This window comes from Adiantum capillus-veneris, chromosome 19 (genome assembly GCF_014529385.1).
Source record: "Adiantum capillus-veneris isolate H3 chromosome 19, ASM1452938v2, whole genome shotgun sequence".
NCBI lineage: Eukaryota > Viridiplantae > Streptophyta > Polypodiopsida > Polypodiales > Pteridaceae > Adiantum > Adiantum capillus-veneris.
Window position 1 is genome coordinate 13,889,881 of NC_140949.1, and position 21,024 is coordinate 13,910,904.

Below are 21,024 nucleotides of genomic sequence, written 5' to 3' on the forward strand. Positions count from 1 at the left end.
AGGAGGCGTTGTAGGCACATCAAGGGTGTTTGCAGCTTAGACACAATGCAAGGCCAGAAGAACACGTGGCTGCATTCGGCTAATGGAACTAGTTGGCCATTGTTAACCTACATTTGCAACAATTGCACCAGGACCTACTAGCATTGGAAATGTTAAAATTACTCACAATGTTAAATATTGCTATCTCAAATACGGGGTAGAGTGAGTTGTGAGCAACTGTCATATGTTTGATACTAAGGACAAGGCTGTTTGTGTAGATGGCACTTGTGCAACCTTCAAAGTCAATGACACATGAAATAGGTTGCCTAAGTTTCCTGCACAACCAAAGTTGTTGTTTTTATGTGCCCTTGTTGAGAGAATCTTCACCTCTATGCTCATTGGTTGTAGAGGCAAGAAAGTAGCTACCACTTTATAGATCAAAATCATCTCGTCACTAGGACATTTCATGGTGTTACAGTTTGGCTCTCTAACAAGAGTAAATTCTCATGACAAGCGACACAACAACTGCAACTAGGATTTCCATGTCTAATTCCCCGCGGGTGCAAATGCTCATTGACTATCGGGTGAGCAGTGAACGGAAGTCAAGCATATCAGGTTCACCTAGCAAGTGTGATTTAGACCACATTTTCAATTTCAAAGCGTCTAGGAAGTCGAGTACTCAACCTTAATGTTCTTGATACGGTTAATCAAAGTTTGAGCTGTTTGTGGAGCTTGTTGGAGTGGCAAGGGAAAAAGGATGAAGAAAAGATATTCATCTTGGATAAGATTCTGATGGTATATCATCTTATACTTGCAAGGTTTGCAACCCCCCAATCACATGGCAAGTTAAGCTTACAAGGGAGGGAACTAATTGAGTGACACTATCATGGATAGGTTTGCATTGCAAGAAGTCTTCTCATAGATGGAGCTATGGTTTCCTTTTTATTCCTTATGTAGGCCTAGAAGGGGAGAGTTGCTATAGTTAGCTTGGGGTCACTCACACTACGCTACTGGGTTGTTGCATTAGCGAAGCCTCTGATGGCACCATTTTTGTATGAGGAAGCTTACCATTAGGCTAGGCAACATGTATTAAGTTGCTCTCTACTACATCTCTCATGATGTAACATCCATTAATTAGTGTAACCATGCGTGGAAATAATAGGGAAATTTGATTGCTCCCATACAAGAGGTTGATTAGAAAGTCGAAGTAACTTGTAGAGATTTGGAGTCTTTAGGTAGTTTAATTTATGATTGGAGAGGTCTTGTGGGTGCTCCTATCAGCTAGCAAAGCCAACATGAAAATTTAGATTGCATGTCTTAGTGTGCAAAAAGAGGGATCATATTGCAAATAGTTTTTTGTTAAGCACTTGCCTTAAGACTTGAAAAATGCTTGAGACTCCTATCCAAGAGAGGGTACAAGAACAATGCTAACTTCTAAATTCAAGTAGACATTTAGGGCCAAGGAAGAGGTTTAGTGGAGATGCTGAACCAAAACCAAACGCACTTGCAAAACTTCAACATTTTTAGACATTTTGTAGAGAAAGAGAGAAACACAGTCGGCACCGTGTCCCTGGAGAGAGAGAGAGAGAGAGAGAGAGAGAGAGAGAGAGAGCATACCTTGTAGTGATTGATCCTCCTCCTACACTCAAACTATTTTGGAATTGTGTGTGACAACTGTGCATGGTAAGCTTGTGTGTATACAAGATAAAGCTATCTTAGGATAGCTTTAAAATAAAGCTAAAAGTATGTACCAAGATTGGATAGGCTCCATGCCTATACCACTATCTGCAAGCAGGCAGTGCCATCAAAACTCGACACACACTCTCAAAATATCTGTGTCAATAATGCAAATAAAACCCAGGTAGAGCCCACTCACACAAACACCTTCAGTGGCAAGCAGTACATGTTAACTTGGGGTTGAGCAAGTCACTGTTACAACACAAAACCATAATAATTGAAGAAGTGACACAGTTTTCATGTTGACGTCAGGAGATGAAAGCAAATATAGGCTGATAGGAGCACTCAAACACTGCCCATGAGTAGTCCCAACTTTGCAATTTCTTCAATCTGTACCAACTCTAAGAAGCTGATCATCATGTTGCGGGTGTAGAGTCCTCTGAGACCTATAATCTTGCCGAGTTTGAGCACCTGAGATTGAGATAGATCCATATTTTTGTGGAGACTTCAAACAGTGGTTGCCTCATCAATATGAGCTACAGGTCATGCTCATATAGGCTTACCTAAGGCTTAGTTGTCTCTGCCATCTGCCCTCCATGCGCATCAAGTAAGAAATACATCTGATAAAATCAGAAATGCTTGACTGAAGCGAATTGGAAACGACAAGACACAATTGAACTACATAATGAACCAATGTGGTTCAACCAGGCACATTATCTAGAGAATGCTCAAGGGTAAAAATGACTGCGAGAAGAAGTCGCCAACATCTGTGAGGGAAGCACTGCACTTATGTTATCAAGTTGTCCATAGCCAAACCCACAAACCTTTCTTCGTCTTGTAATGGTTTTTCCTGTCGTATACGAGAAAACTTCTAGTGTTCTTCTCCCTTGGAGATTGGCACAAAGACGCACCAGTGTCGTCTTAGGCTGCAAAACTACAATTTGTTTTCCCAGTCATGAATCTTGGGTCTCAAGGGAGGTTTATATAAACATGATCTGTTCAAATACTTCGATACCACAAGCTATGACTCGGCTCGATTCCCAGAGACACTCATTCCAGAAACAGAGTAAGCTGTCCTTCCGAATCAAATATGGGAGAACATGCCACCCTCACTTGCCAAGCCCTTCCAATAATATTGCTGACATTCCTTACATAGGAAGAAAACACTGAAAGAAACCAAAAGCTACAAACCTTTTATCCACCCCTGAGGGAAGATTCAGAGACATTATTAAATTGTTTGGTTTAGTTTGAAAATAAGCAACTGTGGATACAAGCTGTATATCTTGATTTTGTAAATAGTGTTCATATGGCTTCTACATTCATTTAGGCTTTTGTAGAATTACCTCAAGCTTTTTTTCGGTAACCTCTCTTCCATGGCTGCAGGACAGAATCAGAGAACTTGCTAGGCAACACCTGAGATCGGCCTCGCTTTGTTCGAATTAAAGGATTTGATTGGACAGGACTGTTGGAAGAATCCCACTGCGCCACCTCAATTACTTTTATGTCTGAATTTCTTTTTTCTGTATGCTCCTGGATGAGATATTGTTGACACTTCTTTCTGATCAAACTGCCCTTGGGAACATGTTCTGGTGTGCCCAATTTGTTTGACTCCTGGCTTGATATTATGGTGGACCCAATAAACCAATCACCATTGTCTGCTTGAATTTGTTGATTCTCAGAGGAATAGCTCATCATACCTTTCTTTGAGTTAATAGTAGATTTTGAAACTTCTGCATGCTTGGTAATGGGCAATCTTTCACTCTTCCTTGTGATTCTGCTATCCATTGTATCTTGCATGATTGCTTCAAATTCCTGTGCCTCCATTGGGACTTTGTTTGATAGCTCAACAGGCCGAAACTTCACTCTTACTCCTGAGCCCCCAAACTTTATGCATGCGACGGTCTCTGCACGGGCCTCAGGTATAGTCTGTTTACTACCTCTATTAACCATCTCTGAAACACTAACTGCCCTCTCCTGACAAACAGTATTGCGAAAATTCGGATCAAACTCCAACTTCACTGTAGTTCCAAGAGCAGGATGGACCAGCTCTGCAGTGATTAAACTGTTCATATTCTTTTGCTCCTTCAATTTGCACCGCTTTTCCTTTATGGAAACCACTTTCACTGTCTGCTTGCAAATGTCTACTGATGCAACCTGCAAGGTTTCTTGCTTTGGCCCATTTTTGCTGCCATTGTCCAACACACTGGAATGGAAAGGGGTGACTGCTGGCAATGTCTTCAACGATTTTCTCCGCACATATTGAATTGCGTTTGTGTGTTGCTGCATGTGAGTTGCCTTCAATGTGTCTGAGCAGTTGTCGTCGTCCTTCTCAGCTATAGGCTCCTTGGTGGTATGTCTAGAAATCCCCAATCTGTGTAGCAAGGCTCTGCCTGCTTGTTTGGAGAAAGTGTTTCTAGCACGCCGGATCACCCTTCTTTTCAAGATGGGAGAATTAAGCTGCAATGGGCAGGCATACCTCTTCTTTGCATGTGCAATAGAAGCTTTGGTAATCAGTGTGTCTGGATTTTCCAAGAACTCAACTTGCATCGCGGCATTCAGGAGCAAATCAAAACCTGTCATCCTATTTGGAAATATGTCGCATTCTGAACACATTAAGTTCTTTGAAAAGTCTGCAAGATGAGACACTTGCTTGCTGTTTGCAAAAACTCTTGGATTGACATTAACCATGTTACGTGTTGGTGACCTATGGCCGAAAGTATCTGAAGGTTGTCTGTTATTTGCGTATTCCTTTCCATCATCATCAGCCAAAACATGCCTTTCCTTTAGCTCACAACTCAACCTGCTAAAATTCAAAGAGCCACTACTGGTGTGGATCTTTGTGGAGGCCTCTGCACCAGACTCATCGCACTCGGTGCTTTCAATGCAAGACAATGATGAAAGATTGGTTCTGGGCACGGAGTCAGAATCCTCTTTACTACAGTCTAGCTCTGAAAGGGCTTGTGAACTGCATTCTCTAGCTGTAAAGCTCTCTGAACTTTCTTTGGGAGTGGTGAATAAGGGCCCGAGCATGGAATTGGCCGAGCTTGAAGATTCTTTAAAGCTTGAGAAACATGGGGGCTCCGAAGACTCAGCCTCTTCTCTTTGCGTTGGTGCATTGAACAGGCCTGTGGAAGGTGAAATAATCATTGGTGTGCTGGAATGGATGAGACGCTTACCTGCCTTTTGTGCATGGTGATGCTGAAGGTAGTCTGAGAGCAGCGATGAATCCTGAGTGCAAAATAAGCCGCCGATGGTGGAAAGGAGGCTCTCACCGTTAGCTTCCATGGCTTCTTGCATCTTGGAGATGCAATGCGCTGAGGTAAAAGCTTACCTCCAAGCCCCCGATCCTAATCAGCCAATCAAAAATTCAGAAAAACCTTCCTGATCTTAGTCGACCAGCTTCCAGAACTGTTGCAAATCATCCTCGCCAGAGCTTGCACACAAACCCTCCTACTCTCCCTGGAAGATACATACGATTGGCGATCTTTCTAAAGGCTTCTAATCAGAAGCTTTCAAGAGTTTCTTGCAATTTTCTCTTCATCAGCGCCCCTTGCTTTGTTGAAAGTGTACACAGAGGGAGGGATATAACAATCTTCTCGCGCAGGTTTTGTGTTGATCAGCTCCAATGGCATCATCACATGCACACCACAGTTGTGCGAGCGGAGCTTAGGCTATGTTGAGAACCTGGGGTTCTTGCATTTTTGCAGATGCACACGGGAGAGAGACAAGCTCAGAGTGCTTCACTCCGCTCTAATCAGACTTACGAGCTTTTTCCATGAACGCAGGAGGACTAACTTGAAACTCTCGCAATCAGGGAGAGGTAAGGTCAGCTATGGCGAAAGAGAACGTGATCAGCAAGTGCAATTTGCTTGCGACAGTGAGAAGGACAGAAGTGGGCAAGGCGATGGAAAGAATTTTCTGCTGAGAGTCAAGAACCCAAGAGCCACATTCTGCATTCCGAGGAAGAGGTTACCAGCTTGAAAATGCATACAGTGGCGGGCTATGGAAACAATGCAAAAATACGAGCTATATTAGCTTTGTGATAATTACTGAAGTAATAAGGTATGTAAGATAAAGAGTGACTCTCTAGAACGTCTCTAGAACGTTTTCAGCTTTTGGATGACTGCTAGATTGACTAGCAAATCTTGTAGAACAAGGGGTATACTAGTTACTAGATGGCAAGCTCAGTTCATTACAAAGAGAGTCTATGTCCTTTGGATCTCTAGGTGTTAATAGTTATGGGCATCAAAGCATAGAATCAAATATGCATATTTGACAAGTCTCCAAGTAGCAACCAAAGAACATGCTCGAGGAGGTAAAGACTGCATTGAGTCATCTTATTAGTTGAGTTTGGCGACAAGTCCCCAAGTAGCAGTCAAAGAACATGCTCGAAGAGGTAAAGATTGCATTGAGTCATCTTATTAGTTGAATTTGGCAAAGCAAAAAAGTTGCACCCAAATGGTGTCACCGCATACTTTTGATGATGATTATGGTGGTGTTTCAAGCATCCCTCCTCCTTGAAAGTATACCATAATGGTTTTCCTCAATGTTAAAAGCGTGGCAACTATGAGTTTTACCTTCCTAGCTACCCTCATATTGACACAACCAGAGTCCACGAAGGTGTGCCTTTTAATATAATAAAGTGGCCTTTTTTAGTGTGATGCTAAAGATGAAGCAACATCATGGAAAGTAGCACTTTGAGCCCTTCACCTCGCCCTCAAGTAACTATGCACTTACGGGCTAACTGCATTCTGCTAGGCCCCCATATGAGGAGAATGCATTTATGAGTAGCAAGGTAAGGCAATGCCGCAATCAAAGAGCATAATTGGACCAAATAACACACTTCCCTAATTAGTGTCAATCCAAGGGTTGATGATCCTAAACTAGCTATAGCAAGTCTCCCCTTCTACATAAGGAAAGAGAACAAGAAACCATAGCTCAAGCTACACCGTAATACTTTTCTACAACACACACCCATCCATGGTTGTATCACTCAACCAAATCCCCTTTCTCAACTAAATTGTTCTCATGCAAGTTGTACTTGCTATGAAGCAGAAGGGTCACAACCCTTGCAAGTCTAAGGCAATGTAGCATCGAAAACTCACTAAGATGAGTCTCTTTTCTCAATCCCCTTTTCCTTACTCCTTCAATAGTCTCTACCAAGGGTTGCAAGTCTACCGTGATGTAGCACAATAATCTCTCTAAGATAGACTCTTGTCTCAAAGTGTGTTTCTCTTGCTACTCCAACAAGCTCTACTAGCAACTCAAACTTAAATTAAGGAAACCATCTAAGAGCATAGCATGAACATTAGGCTTGAGCACTTCACTACAAAGTTACACAATTTATTGATGCTTCAAGCATACACTCTTGACAACATGAGATATAGAAAGACATAGAAGGAAAGAAGAAGCTTTCATTGCAATAGGTCATCTCACAAGCATAGAATGGCTTTGGAGTAGACAAGATTACAAGAGCTTGGGTTATGTGTGATAGAGATAGTTCACTTCAAGGCAAGGAGCTCCTTCTCTTTGTCAAAGTGTGTGCATGCTTATCAAGACAAAAAACCGTAACTTTGAGGAGATTTCCAATGTTATATTTTACTAGAATCCACCTGTAGGGCTTACATATGGTCATAGTTTTTACATACATTGGCCAAAACCCCAAATGTGGCATAATCCTCTTACAAGATGGAAATCTTGAGGGTCAAGACTATCCATACACACTATCCTTGCCTTTCTTGACAAGAAATTACAAGGGGAAACAATGATTGCTAGAGGAAGGCAATTTCCACTAATCATGCAAGTGCAACTTCTTCATTTCCTTGCATGCCTTAAAGGGTTACCTTCGGCACATGGTACCCATGGGAGTGTCCTCTTGTGAGCTAGCAATGGACCAATGAATCCCTTTGTATTGCTTGGTGAGCTCCGAGATATCATGTTTAAGTGTCATTGTGATGACATCTTTGTGATAGTGGTGCTCTAAGTAGCATTGCATTGTCATATATGTGTGTCTAAAAGCATTTGAAGTAGTGATCATCATGGTAAATTCCGTTTTGACCATGTAACAAGCCATCATATTCAGACATGGGGCAAATTAGTATTGAAGGAGGCAATCATCTAGAAAATTGTCAAAGTCCCACTAGAATTCCAGTCTACCATTCTTGGGTGCTGGAAAGGTTGTTCCGGTTTCCTCTTCTTATTCTCTCTCTCTCTCTCTCTCTCTCTCTCTCACACACACACACACACACACACACACACAGACATGAGAAAAGAAGATTTTAACATCTTAGAAGCAATTCCAAGATACCTCAAAGATTTATATCATATGTCTTGAACTCAAAACCTGTTATTCAAGAGGGAATTGGGATAACCAATCTACTACACTAGGGTGATAGAAAGGTTATTCTAGTTTAATCTGCTTACTCTCTCTCTCTCTCTCTCTCTCTCTCTCTCTCTCTCTCTCTCTCTCTCTCTCTCTCTCTCTCTTTGCTTATTCCAGTCTACAATTCTAGTGGGACTTTCCAGAGAGAGAGAATAAGAAGAGGAAACTGGAACAACCTTTCTAGCACCCAATTCCCTCTTGAATAACAAGTTGTGAGTTCAAGACTAGTGGAATAGATTTTTGAGGTCTCGTGGAAGTTAAGATTGTTCCTACGATATTAAAATCTTCTCTTCTCATGTGTATGAATAAGAAGAGGAATTGGGAATCACCTTTCTATCACCCAAGTGTGGTAGAGTGGTTATCCCACTTCCCTCTCGAATAAAAGGTCTTGAGTTCAAGACTCATTGGATAGATCTTTGAGGCTTCTTGGGTTTGTTTCTATGATGTTATAACCTTCTCTTCTCATGTGTGTATGTGTGTGTGAATAAGAAGAGGAAATCCAGTAACCTTTCTATTATGGTAGATTGATTATCCTAGTTCCCTCTTGAATAACAGGTCTTGAGTTCAAGACTCACTGGGTTGAGATCTCTTGGGATTGTTCCTATGGCATTAAAGTAATCTCTTCCTCTCTTCTTCTTCTTCTTCTTCTTCTTCTCTCTCTCTCTCTCTCTCTCTCTCTCTCTCTCTCTCTCTCTCTCTCTCTCTCTCTCTCTCTCTCTCTCTCTCTCTCTCTCTCTCTCTCTCTCTCTCTCTCTCTCTCTCTCTCTCTCTCTCTCTCTCTGTTCGACCTAGCCGTTTCTCTCTTCTTCCTCCTCAACCTCCCCCTGGGCGAGGGGCTGCTCTGTGGGGGGGCATCAAGCCCTAGCTCGCCCCCTCCCTCCCAACTCAGATCGAACCGTCATGGTCCTGGCTCACCCCGCGCGGCCTGGTCTCGGCTTCCTGCACGACCTGGCCCTACGTGGTCATCTGCGACCTTGCCCGATTCCGCCTCTGTCAACCTACTCGGCAACCTGCCTTGCCCAATTCCGCCCCCGTCAGGCAGTTCTGCTCGGTGGTGCCCTGCTCCATTTCGCATTCGGCAACCCGCCATACCTCACCTTATGAACCGAACCGCCTTAACCTTTTACCTAAGGGGTTTGTGTACCTAAGGGTCTGTGTGAGTGAAGGTGATTCTCACCCTTGCCTTCCGACCTCAACCACAAGAAAGTCGCCCTTAACCCCGACCTAAGGTGACTGTCTCAAGAAGGAGACTGATTCGAGAAGGTCCCAAGCAACTCACCCTTGGCATCCATGGCTACCCGGGTCTCGTGCCGAGGTAAGCTCAGCTTCGTTGGAGTCGTAGCAACACCTCCCAAGGCAGACAACATCACCCGCCTCCAAGCCGAAGTCGAAAACCTCCGTAAGGAGAATGACAAGCTGAAACAAAGGCTTACAGTTTTCGAAGCACGGCTTGCCACAATAGAGAATCGCAAGGAGAAGGAGCTGAAGCAGATCGAAATCAAGCTCACGAAGGCAAAAGAAGAAGTAGAGACGATCATCACAAAGGAGGTCAAAACTCAAATACAAGAGGTAATCTCTCACAGGCTCGAAGATCGCGTGGCCTCCACATTACGTGAACAGCAACGGCAAGAGGAAATCGCCCTCAATGTTCGCATTGGAGGGCTCCCAAGCGATTGGAAAGGGGAGGGAGACCTCAGTCACGAGTCATTTTCCCGCATCCAATCCGCAATCCCCATGGTACAGTGTGATCCGGCAACCCTCACTTCTCTTACACACGAACCTCGCACCAATCATGCAATCTACACCTTCAAAACCAAGGCGGACCAATCAAATTTCTTGAGCAATCAAGGCTTCTCAAGGACACCAAAATATGGTTTGCAGAAGATCTTACACCTGCACAACTCATGCAAAAGAAAGTAGAACTACAAAAGGTGCGAGAAGCGCGCGCAGCAGGGAAATGGGCAGTCTACCGAAGAGGTAAAGCCATTATTCAAGAGTTTCGCACTCCCAAACCCGCTCCCTTCACACCCCTTTCTGCATAGATTTTATTCATCTTATTATCTCTCACCTTCTTTTTGGACCCTCAGTCCTTAACTGAGATGTATCCCCAAAACCCCCCACGTTTGTAATGTTTTGCTTTGGGTCCCATAGGTCATATTTGACCTCCGTGGACGATAATACAATCTATCTATCTATCTATCTCTCTCTCTCTCTCTCTCTCTCTCTCTCTCTCTCTCTCTCTCTCTCTCTCTCTCTGTGTGTGTGTGTGTGTGTGTGTGTGTGTGTGTGTGTGTGTGTGTGTGTGTGTGTGTGTGTGTGTGTGTGTGTGTGGAGAGGCACTTCAGGAGGCATAATTGATGGATGTGCTCGAGGAGGTCACTTACAAAAAATGTACCTATCATGTGATCTCAACAAAAGGCTATTTAAAGTTCTCTAAACTTATAGAAATGCACACACATAAGGATACCAAAGTTTAATTTTCAAACAAGCATATAGATTACAAAAAGAAAAGGGTATGTTGTATTCCTAAAAAGATTGATAAATAAGGGGTTTTAGTAAGTATGTCTTGAACACAGATGATATGGTTGTATTACACATAATGAACCCCTCAACTGGTAGTGGCACTCTTTTTGTAGTGGCACTGCCAATTTTCATTGTAGCATGCTACACAGGTTTTCCTCTTATTGCTTTTGCAAGGCCTATAGCACTAACCTTAGATCTTACTTCTCCTTGTGCAAGGCTTCAACCTATGTAATGGAAATGGACTATGAACGTTGAGAATAGCGGAATTAAGCAAACTGTAGAGTGAGCATTTTTATGAGACTACTTTGAGAAAATAGAGGGTGAACTTGATTAGAGGTAGCAACATAATCATTACACTTAATTAACTTGGCATGAACAATACTTTGCAAGAGAGAGAATTAGATAACCTTACAATAGTTGAGAACATGATTTATCTGGAGTCGATCCCCCCTCCAAAATGCTTTTGTATTATAGTTTCTCCCATGAAGAGAGACTTGGTACAATACAAGCTTTGTGTTCCTTGAAACCTTGATGGTGAAATGAAGATAGAGAGCTTCATGCACCACAATTATGCCCGTAACTTAGTTAAATGAAAGCATTAACTTGTCCCCGGCCTTAGTCTCAAACCTCAAACACCTTCGAAAGTGGAGAGAGCTAGCAGGGAATGAGGATAGGGAAGAGGAAGAAGAAACATTCTTACGAGAAAGAAATAGCTCCTCACTTATCATCACTTGTATTGCTTAGCATAACATAATAGCATAGTAATGATGATGAAGAAGATGGCAAGCTTAAGCATTGAAGCATGGCTCTTGGTTGGATTTGCATTCCATAGCCAGAGTGTTGGTGTAGGCTCTCAAGTTCTCAACAAGCTTGGAGAAGGAGATGAAGTTCTTGCACTTAGCACTTCACACAATGTGTGTGTGTGTGTGTGTGTGTGTGTGTGTGTGTGTGTGTGTGTGAGAGAGAGAGAGAGAGAGAGAGAGAGAGAGAGGGAGAGAGAGAGTATGCCTCAAGCTATCCCTCTACTTGCATGGTCGACCCCCTCTTCTAGCTCATGCTTTTGGCTCATTGGCTCTCCCAAGCCTAGCCAATCACAAGCCTTGGTCACAACTACCAATAGAGGTAGCCTTTGGACAAGTGTCCTCCTTTCCCCTTTGAGAGAGAGGGCTTGATAAATGCTTAAACAATCACTTTAATTAGCTAAATTCTCATTGGACCTCTCTAAGGGTCAACCAATAGGTTTTAAGCACACCATCATGAGGGAAACCTAGCTAGGGGCTTGACATGTGTCCCTTTTGCCTCTTTGAGCAAGGGGTGCCCTTTGGGTGAGGGAAAGATCATTCAACCCCACCCCCTCTTCTTGGGGCTTGTCCCCTCCTTTGTAGGCCTTGCTTTGACTTCAAGTACCTCAAGCATCTTGGCCCCCAAGTACCTTAAGCATTCAAGCACCTTAATCATCAAGCATGACAAACACCTTAGTCATAAAGCATGACAAGCACCTCAAGCATTTTAGTCAGCAAGCATGACAAGCACTTTAGTCAGAAGCACGACAAGCACCTTAAGCTTGGCCTGAGTTCCCACCTCAAGCTCAGTCCTAGCTTGCCTAAGGTCCTACGTCTAAGGACTTTTAACCCTAACCTTTGGAAGTCTCTAATGAAGCTAACCCTAAGGTCTTTCAAGCTCCATTAGCTAGCATTGCTCTTTGACAGACCATCTCTCATTTGGACCCGTGTGGAGATAGATCCATAAGCACATGTCTATATTCTAACTCTTGTTCTTGTTTGTTCTCTCACATTAAATGATCAATTTAATATGAGAAAATCATTTGGGTTAGTTAGATCTTATATTTTATGACATTACCTCTCTCTTGAAATCATAGTTGTCCTCGACTATGAGGTAGAGGAGATAAATCCTTAGTCATTAGTATGTATTTCTTAACAGGTAGAGAATCCCTTTTTACCCTATGAAATCATTCCAAGATGGATGAGTAATCCATTTGGGGCTTGGGAGACTTAGCTGCCATAAGCATGTCTGCTCTTGAGTCCATTTCATTCTCCCAAAGTAGAGTGACAAATTCTACTTGGTGTTTGAGAGACGTCGTCGTCACAAACATGATTCTAAGTATGCATACTACTTAAATTTATACACAATAAAAAGAGAACTAGTCTTATAAGACAAAAACATTGATCATTTCAAAGAAACATTTACATTTGCTTACTCTAGTGTAGCATCGTAAGCATCGACAAGGTTCATACTATCCTTAAGCTGTGTTCCTTGCATCCATCTAGCATCTTCAAAAGGATAATTTTTGAACTTAATAAGATATAGTCCGATAATCTTACCATGTCTTAGTACCTTGTCTTCATGTCAAAGAATCGATTCGGGCTGAAGCACCTCTTCTTGATCTTCAATCTCGGGTGGGTCCTCAATGATTGGTTCTTGTGGTGGATCTCCTTTGTAAGGCTTAAGTAGGCTCACATGGAAAGCATTGTAAATGAGCCAATGGTTGGGCAATCTGAGTTGATAGGCCATCTCATTGATTGGTTTTAGAATTTAAAAGGGACCATAGTATCTTTTTGTTAGTTTGCATAATACTTTTGATGGCCCGTAGGATTTTTGCCGGTCGTTTGCCTCAATCGAGCCTTGTAAAACTTGAGTAAGACCCAATCATTTCCTTTGAATGTTAAGGACCTTCTATGATTATCAGTAGCAGCCTTTTGCCTTTGTTGAGAGATGGATATAGCCTCCTTAATCTTTTGGAAAGATTCTTGTAGGTCACGGCTATACTTATCGGCCACGAAGATCTTCCCATGTACTTTAAGTAGCAAGGGACTTTTTGGTCTTCCCTCTATGATCTCAAAAGGTGCCTTTTCCGTAGTAGTATGGACGGTATTATTGTACATATACTCTACAAGGGGTAAGTACTTCTCCCATTGTGAGCGTTGATCTACTTCTGTAACATAAGTCTTTAGTAGATCAAGAATTGTAAGATTGGCTATCTCATTTTGGCCATCCGTTTGTGGGTGATAGGCCAAAGAGAGATTCAACCTTGTACCTGGATTTTCAAAGAGCCTTTCCAAAAATTAGTGGTCATTCTATGATCTCTATCTGACACGATGGATGTTGGAAATCCATGGTGTTTGAAAATATGAGATATGAAGAGGGTTTCCATTTGGTGTGCCTTAATAGCTTTTTTGACAGGAATAAAATGTGCTTGCTTGCTAAACTTGTCGACTATTTTTCATATTCCCGTATTTCCATGGATATACTTGGGTAATCCAAAGATAAAATCCATGGATATACTTTCCCATGGCAAATTAGGGATGGGCAATGTCTGGGGTAATTTAGGTTGCTTCCCTCTATCTATCATCAAAGAACACTGTAGTAAACTTGCGGTTGGGTCTAAAAATTTTCTCCATTGAATGATTGGACGTGGTTGGAGAATTTGTCAAACCAAAAGGCATGACAAGATATTCATAAAGACCAAACGTGGTATGGAACACGGTCTTTATGATATCTTCATTCACTATCCTTATTTTATAATAGCCACTTTTAAGGTCAATCCTACTGAAGTAGGTCAAACTTTGCAGCTTATCAAACAAAACTTCTACCTGTGGTACGAGAAATCTGTGCTTGATAGTCCACACACATGCGGTATGTGCCATATTTCTTTTGCACTAAAAGGACTGGAGAACAAAAGGGAGAGGAGCTAGGCCTCACCATCCCCTTGCCTACCAGCTCATGCACTTGCCTCATAATCTCCTCTTGTTGAGCATGAGAAACTCTATAAGGAGGTTTATTAGGCGGTGGACTCCCGGGTAGAAGCTCTATCATATGGTCATTATCCCCTCATTTTGGAGGTAACTCCATAGAAATGTCATCAATAAATACATCTTGGAATCTATTTAGAAAATTAGACAAGTCTAATTCTTCTCGATTTCTATCACTTTGTTTTGTTAAAACATTAGTATCATTTAGAGACTCTTTGACAAAAGTCATGTACGAGGAAACTAAGCTTTTCATTGACTTATAAAAAACAGGTGAACTTACAAGTGGTATAGTATGACTAGACTCATTAGCATCTATATAGATGTTATTTTTCATGTAGGTGAAGTAGATTCTCCTTTCACGAGACTTCATGTTGGCAGCCATGCGGTTAAACCATGTTGCCCCTAGGATAACATCCTCATGTTGGAGAGGGGGGATGAAAAAGTCTTCTTTGTTGACGTATCTTTGGACATGAAGCCTCAACTTCCCAATCAAGGGAGTAACGGAGGCTTGCTGTACATTGAAAGCCCCATCGGCTGTTACAATATCTCCCATCTTGAAAGCTTGTATGCCCAACTTTGTGGCTAACTCCATTGATATGAAGTTGTGAGTAGAGCCATTATCAAATAGGATGAAGTCATCATGCTCCCTCACCTTCTCTCAAGCATATGTAAGGGATGATCCTTTGCAATGAGCATCCTCTTTTGGAGCTTTGACTGTGGAAGCTTTAGAAATCTCATTGCGGGCATTTCTTTGGGGGGCAAGAACAATAGCCATGTCCTTGCTCCCCACACTTAAAGCATTTGTGATCTTTACAAAAAGCCTCTAGCTCTTTAGGAGAGAGTTTGTTTTTACCTTTGTAAACTCCTTTTTCCTTTGTCTTATTGCTGTTGTTGTTGGAATTTCCATGGGAAGAACTTTGAGCATTGTTCTTCCCCTTTGCATCATTTGGATCTTTGTTTTCCATGGGCTTGGCATTCCTTTTAGCCCCTTGTTGGAAATTGATACTAGATGCAACCACAGTGTGGTGGATGACTTCGGTGATAGAACTGGGTCGTTGGGAGTACACATACTCGGCCATTTCTTCAGGTAATCCCACACAAAATTGTTGCTTTTGCTCGGCAAAGTCTACCTTTTGAAAGACTGTAACTTTGAGCTATAAATCCAAAACTTGTTTATGTATTTGTGGATAGGCTTGTGAGAGAGTAGCTTCAGGCTTCTCCATGCAATAAGCACTTTGTCCTTGGCATCGCTTGCAAGGAATTGCTTCATTGTGGAAACTCGTAGAGTTTTCCATGTCCTTGGGGTTTGCCATTCCTGCAGAGACTAGCCCACCATTGACGAGCAGATTTTTAAAAATGCATAGCTACATGGTGCAGCTTGGAGGACTTTGTGGAGCCCTCATCTCCAAAGGCCGCATTAAATTACTAAATGAAGGCCAATACTTTGTTAGTAGCACCAAAGGTGCCATATAGATGAGAAAAGAGATGCTCTTTCCTCCCTCTTTGAACTTCTTAAGCTTTTGGGACCTTTTCCAAGCAGGGTAGGATTGGTGATGTTCTCTCCTCTTGTATTCTCTAGGAGAATAACCGTTGCTTTAGTCAGAAGAGGAGGAAGGTGAAGAAGAAGGAGAAGAGGGTGATCTCTTTCTTGCCTTTGTCTTCCTTTGTTTCCTCTCTTCCCTTTTGGAGTGCAAGAGAAGGACTCTAGGATGATCTTTTCCTCTTGGGAGGAATAGGGGGTCATCGAGACTATCGTCTTCGTGGAGCCACATCTTCAGAGGAATTCAAAGATTCTCACTTCTTTCTCATTCATTGGATTCCTCCTCTTCTCTTATTGAAGAGAGTCTTCTTTTGAAAGTCTCAACAAGAGGCTTCCTAAGATCTCTCTCTCTTCTTGGATAAGAAGGGAAATCCCATAAGCATGAAGTTGTTGGGTAACTTCAGCTTGCAAGGCAGGGTCGCCCATAGCTTGTTGTAACCTAGTAACAAGATAGTTCACAAACATTGGGGCATCATCAGTAGCACCTTCATGTGCAAAATCAAAGTTGTCAATATTCATTCTACTCTCTTGATTATTGTCATCCATGATAATTAAACTTAAGTGTATGCTACTTTGTGCTTTGGTACCCTCAAAAACCTTAGTTGCTACTCTTCTTTACCTTTGAAAATTAGCTCTCAAGGAGCCACACCCGTGGTTTACAGATTGTTGATTGCAAAGAGTAGTGGAGAGGGTTTAACATTGCCTGGTTGATTATGGTCCTATTGAGCTTGCTAGTACCTCAATAATCGTTAAGCCAAAGGCAAGCCCTGATGTGGGACGAGTGTCTTACCTCACTCCTATCTTATTACAGACATAGCGAGAACCACGAATATAATTGTCAATCCATGGGACGAAGCTGACTCGACTAGCGCCTAGAGGCTACAAGAGGTTATCAATCTCTTGGAAAACAACAAACAACTCGCATCTAACTCAAGCTACACTCAAATGACAGAAATCACCAAAAGCTAATCGCTCATCAGCAAACAAATCATCATTGTTACAGCATCAAACGACATCCAAACATTATGAAACTTCTAGGACATGTTTATAAGACTTAAGCACACATGCTTAGGGTCTCAAAGCTCACTTTAGGTCAAGTGAAAAAATCACAATTATTAACAGCAGTGAGTTTTTGACCTAGTCGTTTTTGACCCAAAATGCATCTAAATGCTTAGCAATGATGCCCCACTACCCTGCCTATACTTAGTTTATGATTTTAAAGCTTAAATTCCTACTTATGAGATGAAATTAGGCCGCGGGTCGACAACGCCAAAAGCTACGGATTACCATGAAATGCTTACGTCAATGCGTAGAGCTCTTACCTGCAGTTGCGCAACAGACTGCACTTCAATGTGATAACTGGGAAGGGAGTAGGAAGCGGGAGAAGGAGAGAAGTGAGCATCGTTAGCTCACGCTGTGTTTCTATTATCCAAAACTTATAAAATACTTATAAAAATTGTGTTTTATACATTAGCCAAGGTTTTTGTGGTCAAAACTAATAATCTGAGAGCTCTAACTAAAGACAAGTTGATACAATCTGGAAGCTTGTAGCCCCAGCTCATCAAATACATTGTTTATCTAGAAAGTAGGAGTTACAACATTCCCAACTCATCAAAATAATAAGTGTTTTTATAATAAAAGCTACAAAAAATGTTATTTGAGTTAACTTGCTGCTAACATTCCCCCCCCCCCCCCCCTCGACTGTGTCGTCCCTTAGCTTCATGGGCTGAAGTAGTCTTCGGGTTGACGGCTGGCGAGGCGGTCTTTAAGTGCATGGAGTGCTTTCTCATATCCCAGTCTTCTTTCTTTGTTAGGAACTTGCAGGAACTACATGGTGACTCTGTTTTTAAGCTCAGTGGCTGAATAGCCAACAAATTTGGATGTAAGGTTACTTATCACTGGCCCAAATATCTTCGTTCGCCAAGTGAAAAAACCTGTATAGAATGCTTCCTCAAATGCCAACATATTGCTAGAGGGCAAAAAACATGCATCGGGCGTAGAAGACGTAAAGGACTTCTTTAGAAGGCTGGCCACTTAAATCGTAACAGAGACCCTTATTACCTTCAAGGAAAGACATCCATGGCACTCCGGCTTGCTCTGGCTCGTGAACAACTTGAATGCATGTGAGCAGCATTCTGCAAATCGTATACAACATGGCACATGAGAGGTCACGAAGGCTCTTGAAGAAAGTCATGACGCCCGTTAGGGTTTTTAGGGTTTTCACCATGTATTCCTATGTTGCCGGTCCTTGCTCTGGAGTTGGTAGATGTGGATAGTTCAGTCATGTAGGCCTCTTATTTTTCAGTGCTTCATATGCTTGCCAGGTCCTTACCCTTGGTACATGACAAAATGTTGGGTCTTTCTAGAGGGCTGCAGGTGCTCTTGTGAACATAATTAAATATCTCGAATTCTTGTTCAGCCAGCTCTTTCTCCACCTGGGGTGGATATCCTCTGAGCCTTCGGCTTGCATATCCTTGTATAGTCTTTCTTTTACCTGTAGTAGCTCTACTTTGATCAAAGGGTATGGCAATGATTGATGATGCCAGTGTGCATTGATTTGGTTGGGAGTGAGTTGAGTTACATTTATCGAGTGGAGAACTCTCAACTCCCAATCCATTGCTACCTTCCATTCAACATCTATTTCTTGGGAAATCTGCTCCTTTAGTGCATCTTCCTCAGCTTTAGAAAGCTAGACCATAGGCACTTGCTCAGCTTCAGTGAGTGGTACCTGAAGATCCGCTTCTCCTTCTAGCCCTTCTGATGACTGTGTTTCCATCTCAGGAAATGAGACTGAGGGTATGTCAACAGTTGGTGGTTCAGAGGTACTTGCTTCTTCTTGATGTTTTGGTTGTCCCTCTCTCAGCAGCTGATTGACTCTCTTTATTTCAACTATCTCTTTGAGCAATTGCTCCTCTCTTTGGACCCACATCAATGCAAGGTCTCTTCTTTGTTCTAGCTTCAGCTCCAGCTCTAGATCCTTGTTTTTCTTTTCCAAAGTCTTATAGACTTCATCTATACCTTTGATTGAAGCGACGATAGGATTTTCCCTTATTTGTCTCAAAAAGGCTGCATGATCATTGATCCTTTGTTTTGAGTATTGCATAGAAGCATTTGCTACATCGAGTTGCACTTGGATCTTTTGTACTGACAGAGTAGTGGTTAGGAGTTCATTTGTTACTTCTGTCAGCAATTGATCTTTGCTCTTGCATGCATCGTATAACTTGGTTAGAAGCTCTCCCAGCTCTTTCATTTCTTTCTACTATGTCTCTTTGGCAAGCTTGTGCTGTTCTGCTTCATCCTTCAGCTCTTTGATTTGTCTTTGTAGATCTAAAATTACGTTCATCCTATCATCCAGCTCTCCTTGTAGAGCATCGATGACTAGCTCAAGTTCCCTAGCCTTAGCGCTGCGGCTAAGTGCTGCTGTTCATATTTTTTCTGTCATCAGCTGCATCTTCTTGGCATATTCATTGACGTACATGATGACTTCGTCATTTGTTTCCCAATATTTAGGCTCTGTAGGCTGTCTAGAAGTTCCATCCGTTTCAGGTTGTGGCTCCTTGGGTGGTGCTGTGGTGGCTGCTTGTGGTTGTGGCGGGGGTTCTACTTCTCCTTGAGACGTTGCGATTGCCTCGACTGACTTTGTTGCTTGAGGTTTAGTAGATGTCTCAGCTATTTCTGGTTGGGTGGTCGTAGAAGGTTCAGCCTGGTTGTCGACTTCAAGACCTGAGTGAAGGTGGTCACAACCGCATGGTTTGGGGTGGTTTATCGTGGAGGTTTCTTTGATAAGAAATGGAAGTGTTGATGGTACAGGCAAGCTGGTTCTTCCACTTGCCTTTAGATGAGGTCAAAAAAAGTGGAACTAACAGTCTCTTTGGTAAATGTGCCTGTTGTCTTTCTGTCTCGGGTCCGCATCATCATACCTTCAGTTGACAACTTCAGTGCCTCGGCCACTATCTCCTTTGTGATTACTCCTTCTACCTTCTGACCTTTTTGGTTAGTGATTTGGGCTGACCCATCTTCTTTGATTGTAGACAATAATTTATATGATTTTTGGAAATCTACGCCACATGGTTCCTGGTCGTAGAAGTCCCTTAAGCCTAGCCTTTTGTTGGCTTCTTTGGTGTCTGGCTTGGCAGCTACATCATATATCCAGGGATTTTAATTACGCGATGACGTATTTTGTTAAATGTTAATTATTGTTGTTATTATCACTATTTTTTTCATGTTAATAACATATCTAATGTCATGACCTACCGAAAACCGGTAGAAAACGTAGAACCGGCGGGACAAGCAAGAATCCCGCCGGGCCCGTCGTGTACCCCCTCCATATTTGGCAGCTTTATATAACCCTTCACATCACATCACATCACATCACCTCTTCCTCTAAATTTGGTCATCCTTTAAAATTTAGAAGAAAATCTAAAGGTAAAAAAATGAATAGTCTTTAAAAAAAATTAAAACTTAATGTAACTCTGATCCTGGATCATTAGTTCTTTTTTGGACTGAACTGATTCTTGAAAGGAGGTAGAAAGGTGAATCTTTGGGTCGGTATCTCTACATTTGGGATCGATTGATCTCATGTTTGGTTCACCGTTATATTTGCTAAATTGATTGCTATTCCAATTAGAGCTCCAATCATGGGTCATTAGTTCTTTTTTGGACTGGACTGATTCATGAAAGGAGGTAGAAAGGTGAATCTTTGGATCGATTTCTCTACTTTTGGAATGGACTGATCACATGTTTGATTCACCGCTGTATTTGTTTGCTATTCCGATTAGAGCTCCAATCATGGGTCATTAGTTCTTTTTTGGACTGGACTGATTCATGAAAGGAGGTATGAAGGTGAATCTTTGGGTCGATATCTCTACTTTTGGGATGGACTGATCACATGTTTGATTCACCGCTGTATTTGCTTGCTATTTCGATTAGAGCTCCAATCATGGGTCATTAGTTCTTTTTTGGACTGGACTAATTCATGAAAGGAGGTAGGAAGGTGAATCTTTGGGTCGATATCTCTACTTTTGGGATGGACTGATCACATGTTTGATTCACCGCTGTATTTGCTTGATATTTCGATTAGAGCTCCAATCATGGGTCATTAGTTCTTTTTTGGACTGGACTGATTCATGAAAGGAGGTAGGAAGGTGAATTTT

At 42.1% G+C, this 21,024-nt stretch overlaps 1 protein-coding gene and 1 pseudogene across 1 annotated transcript; one reads left to right on the top strand and one right to left on the bottom strand.

Annotated features, from left to right (window-relative positions):
- Nucleotides 1-1,838: 1,838 nt before the first annotated feature.
- LOC147433597 (uncharacterized) lies at nucleotides 1,839-5,738 on the bottom strand. The gene is made up of 2 exons (XM_086490277.1): nucleotides 3,000-5,738; nucleotides 1,839-2,822 (listed from the first exon to the last, which is right to left on the bottom strand). Exon 1 carries the CDS (start codon nucleotides 4,951-4,953, stop codon nucleotides 3,001-3,003), a length of 1,953 nt encoding a protein of 650 aa, XP_086346403.1. The 5' UTR covers nucleotides 4,954-5,738; the 3' UTR covers nucleotides 1,839-2,822; nucleotide 3,000.
- A 3,590-nt stretch (nucleotides 5,739-9,328) lies between these two features.
- Nucleotides 9,329-10,132, top strand: LOC147433598 (uncharacterized; annotated as a pseudogene).
- The last annotated feature ends 10,892 nt before the right edge of the window (nucleotides 10,133-21,024 follow it).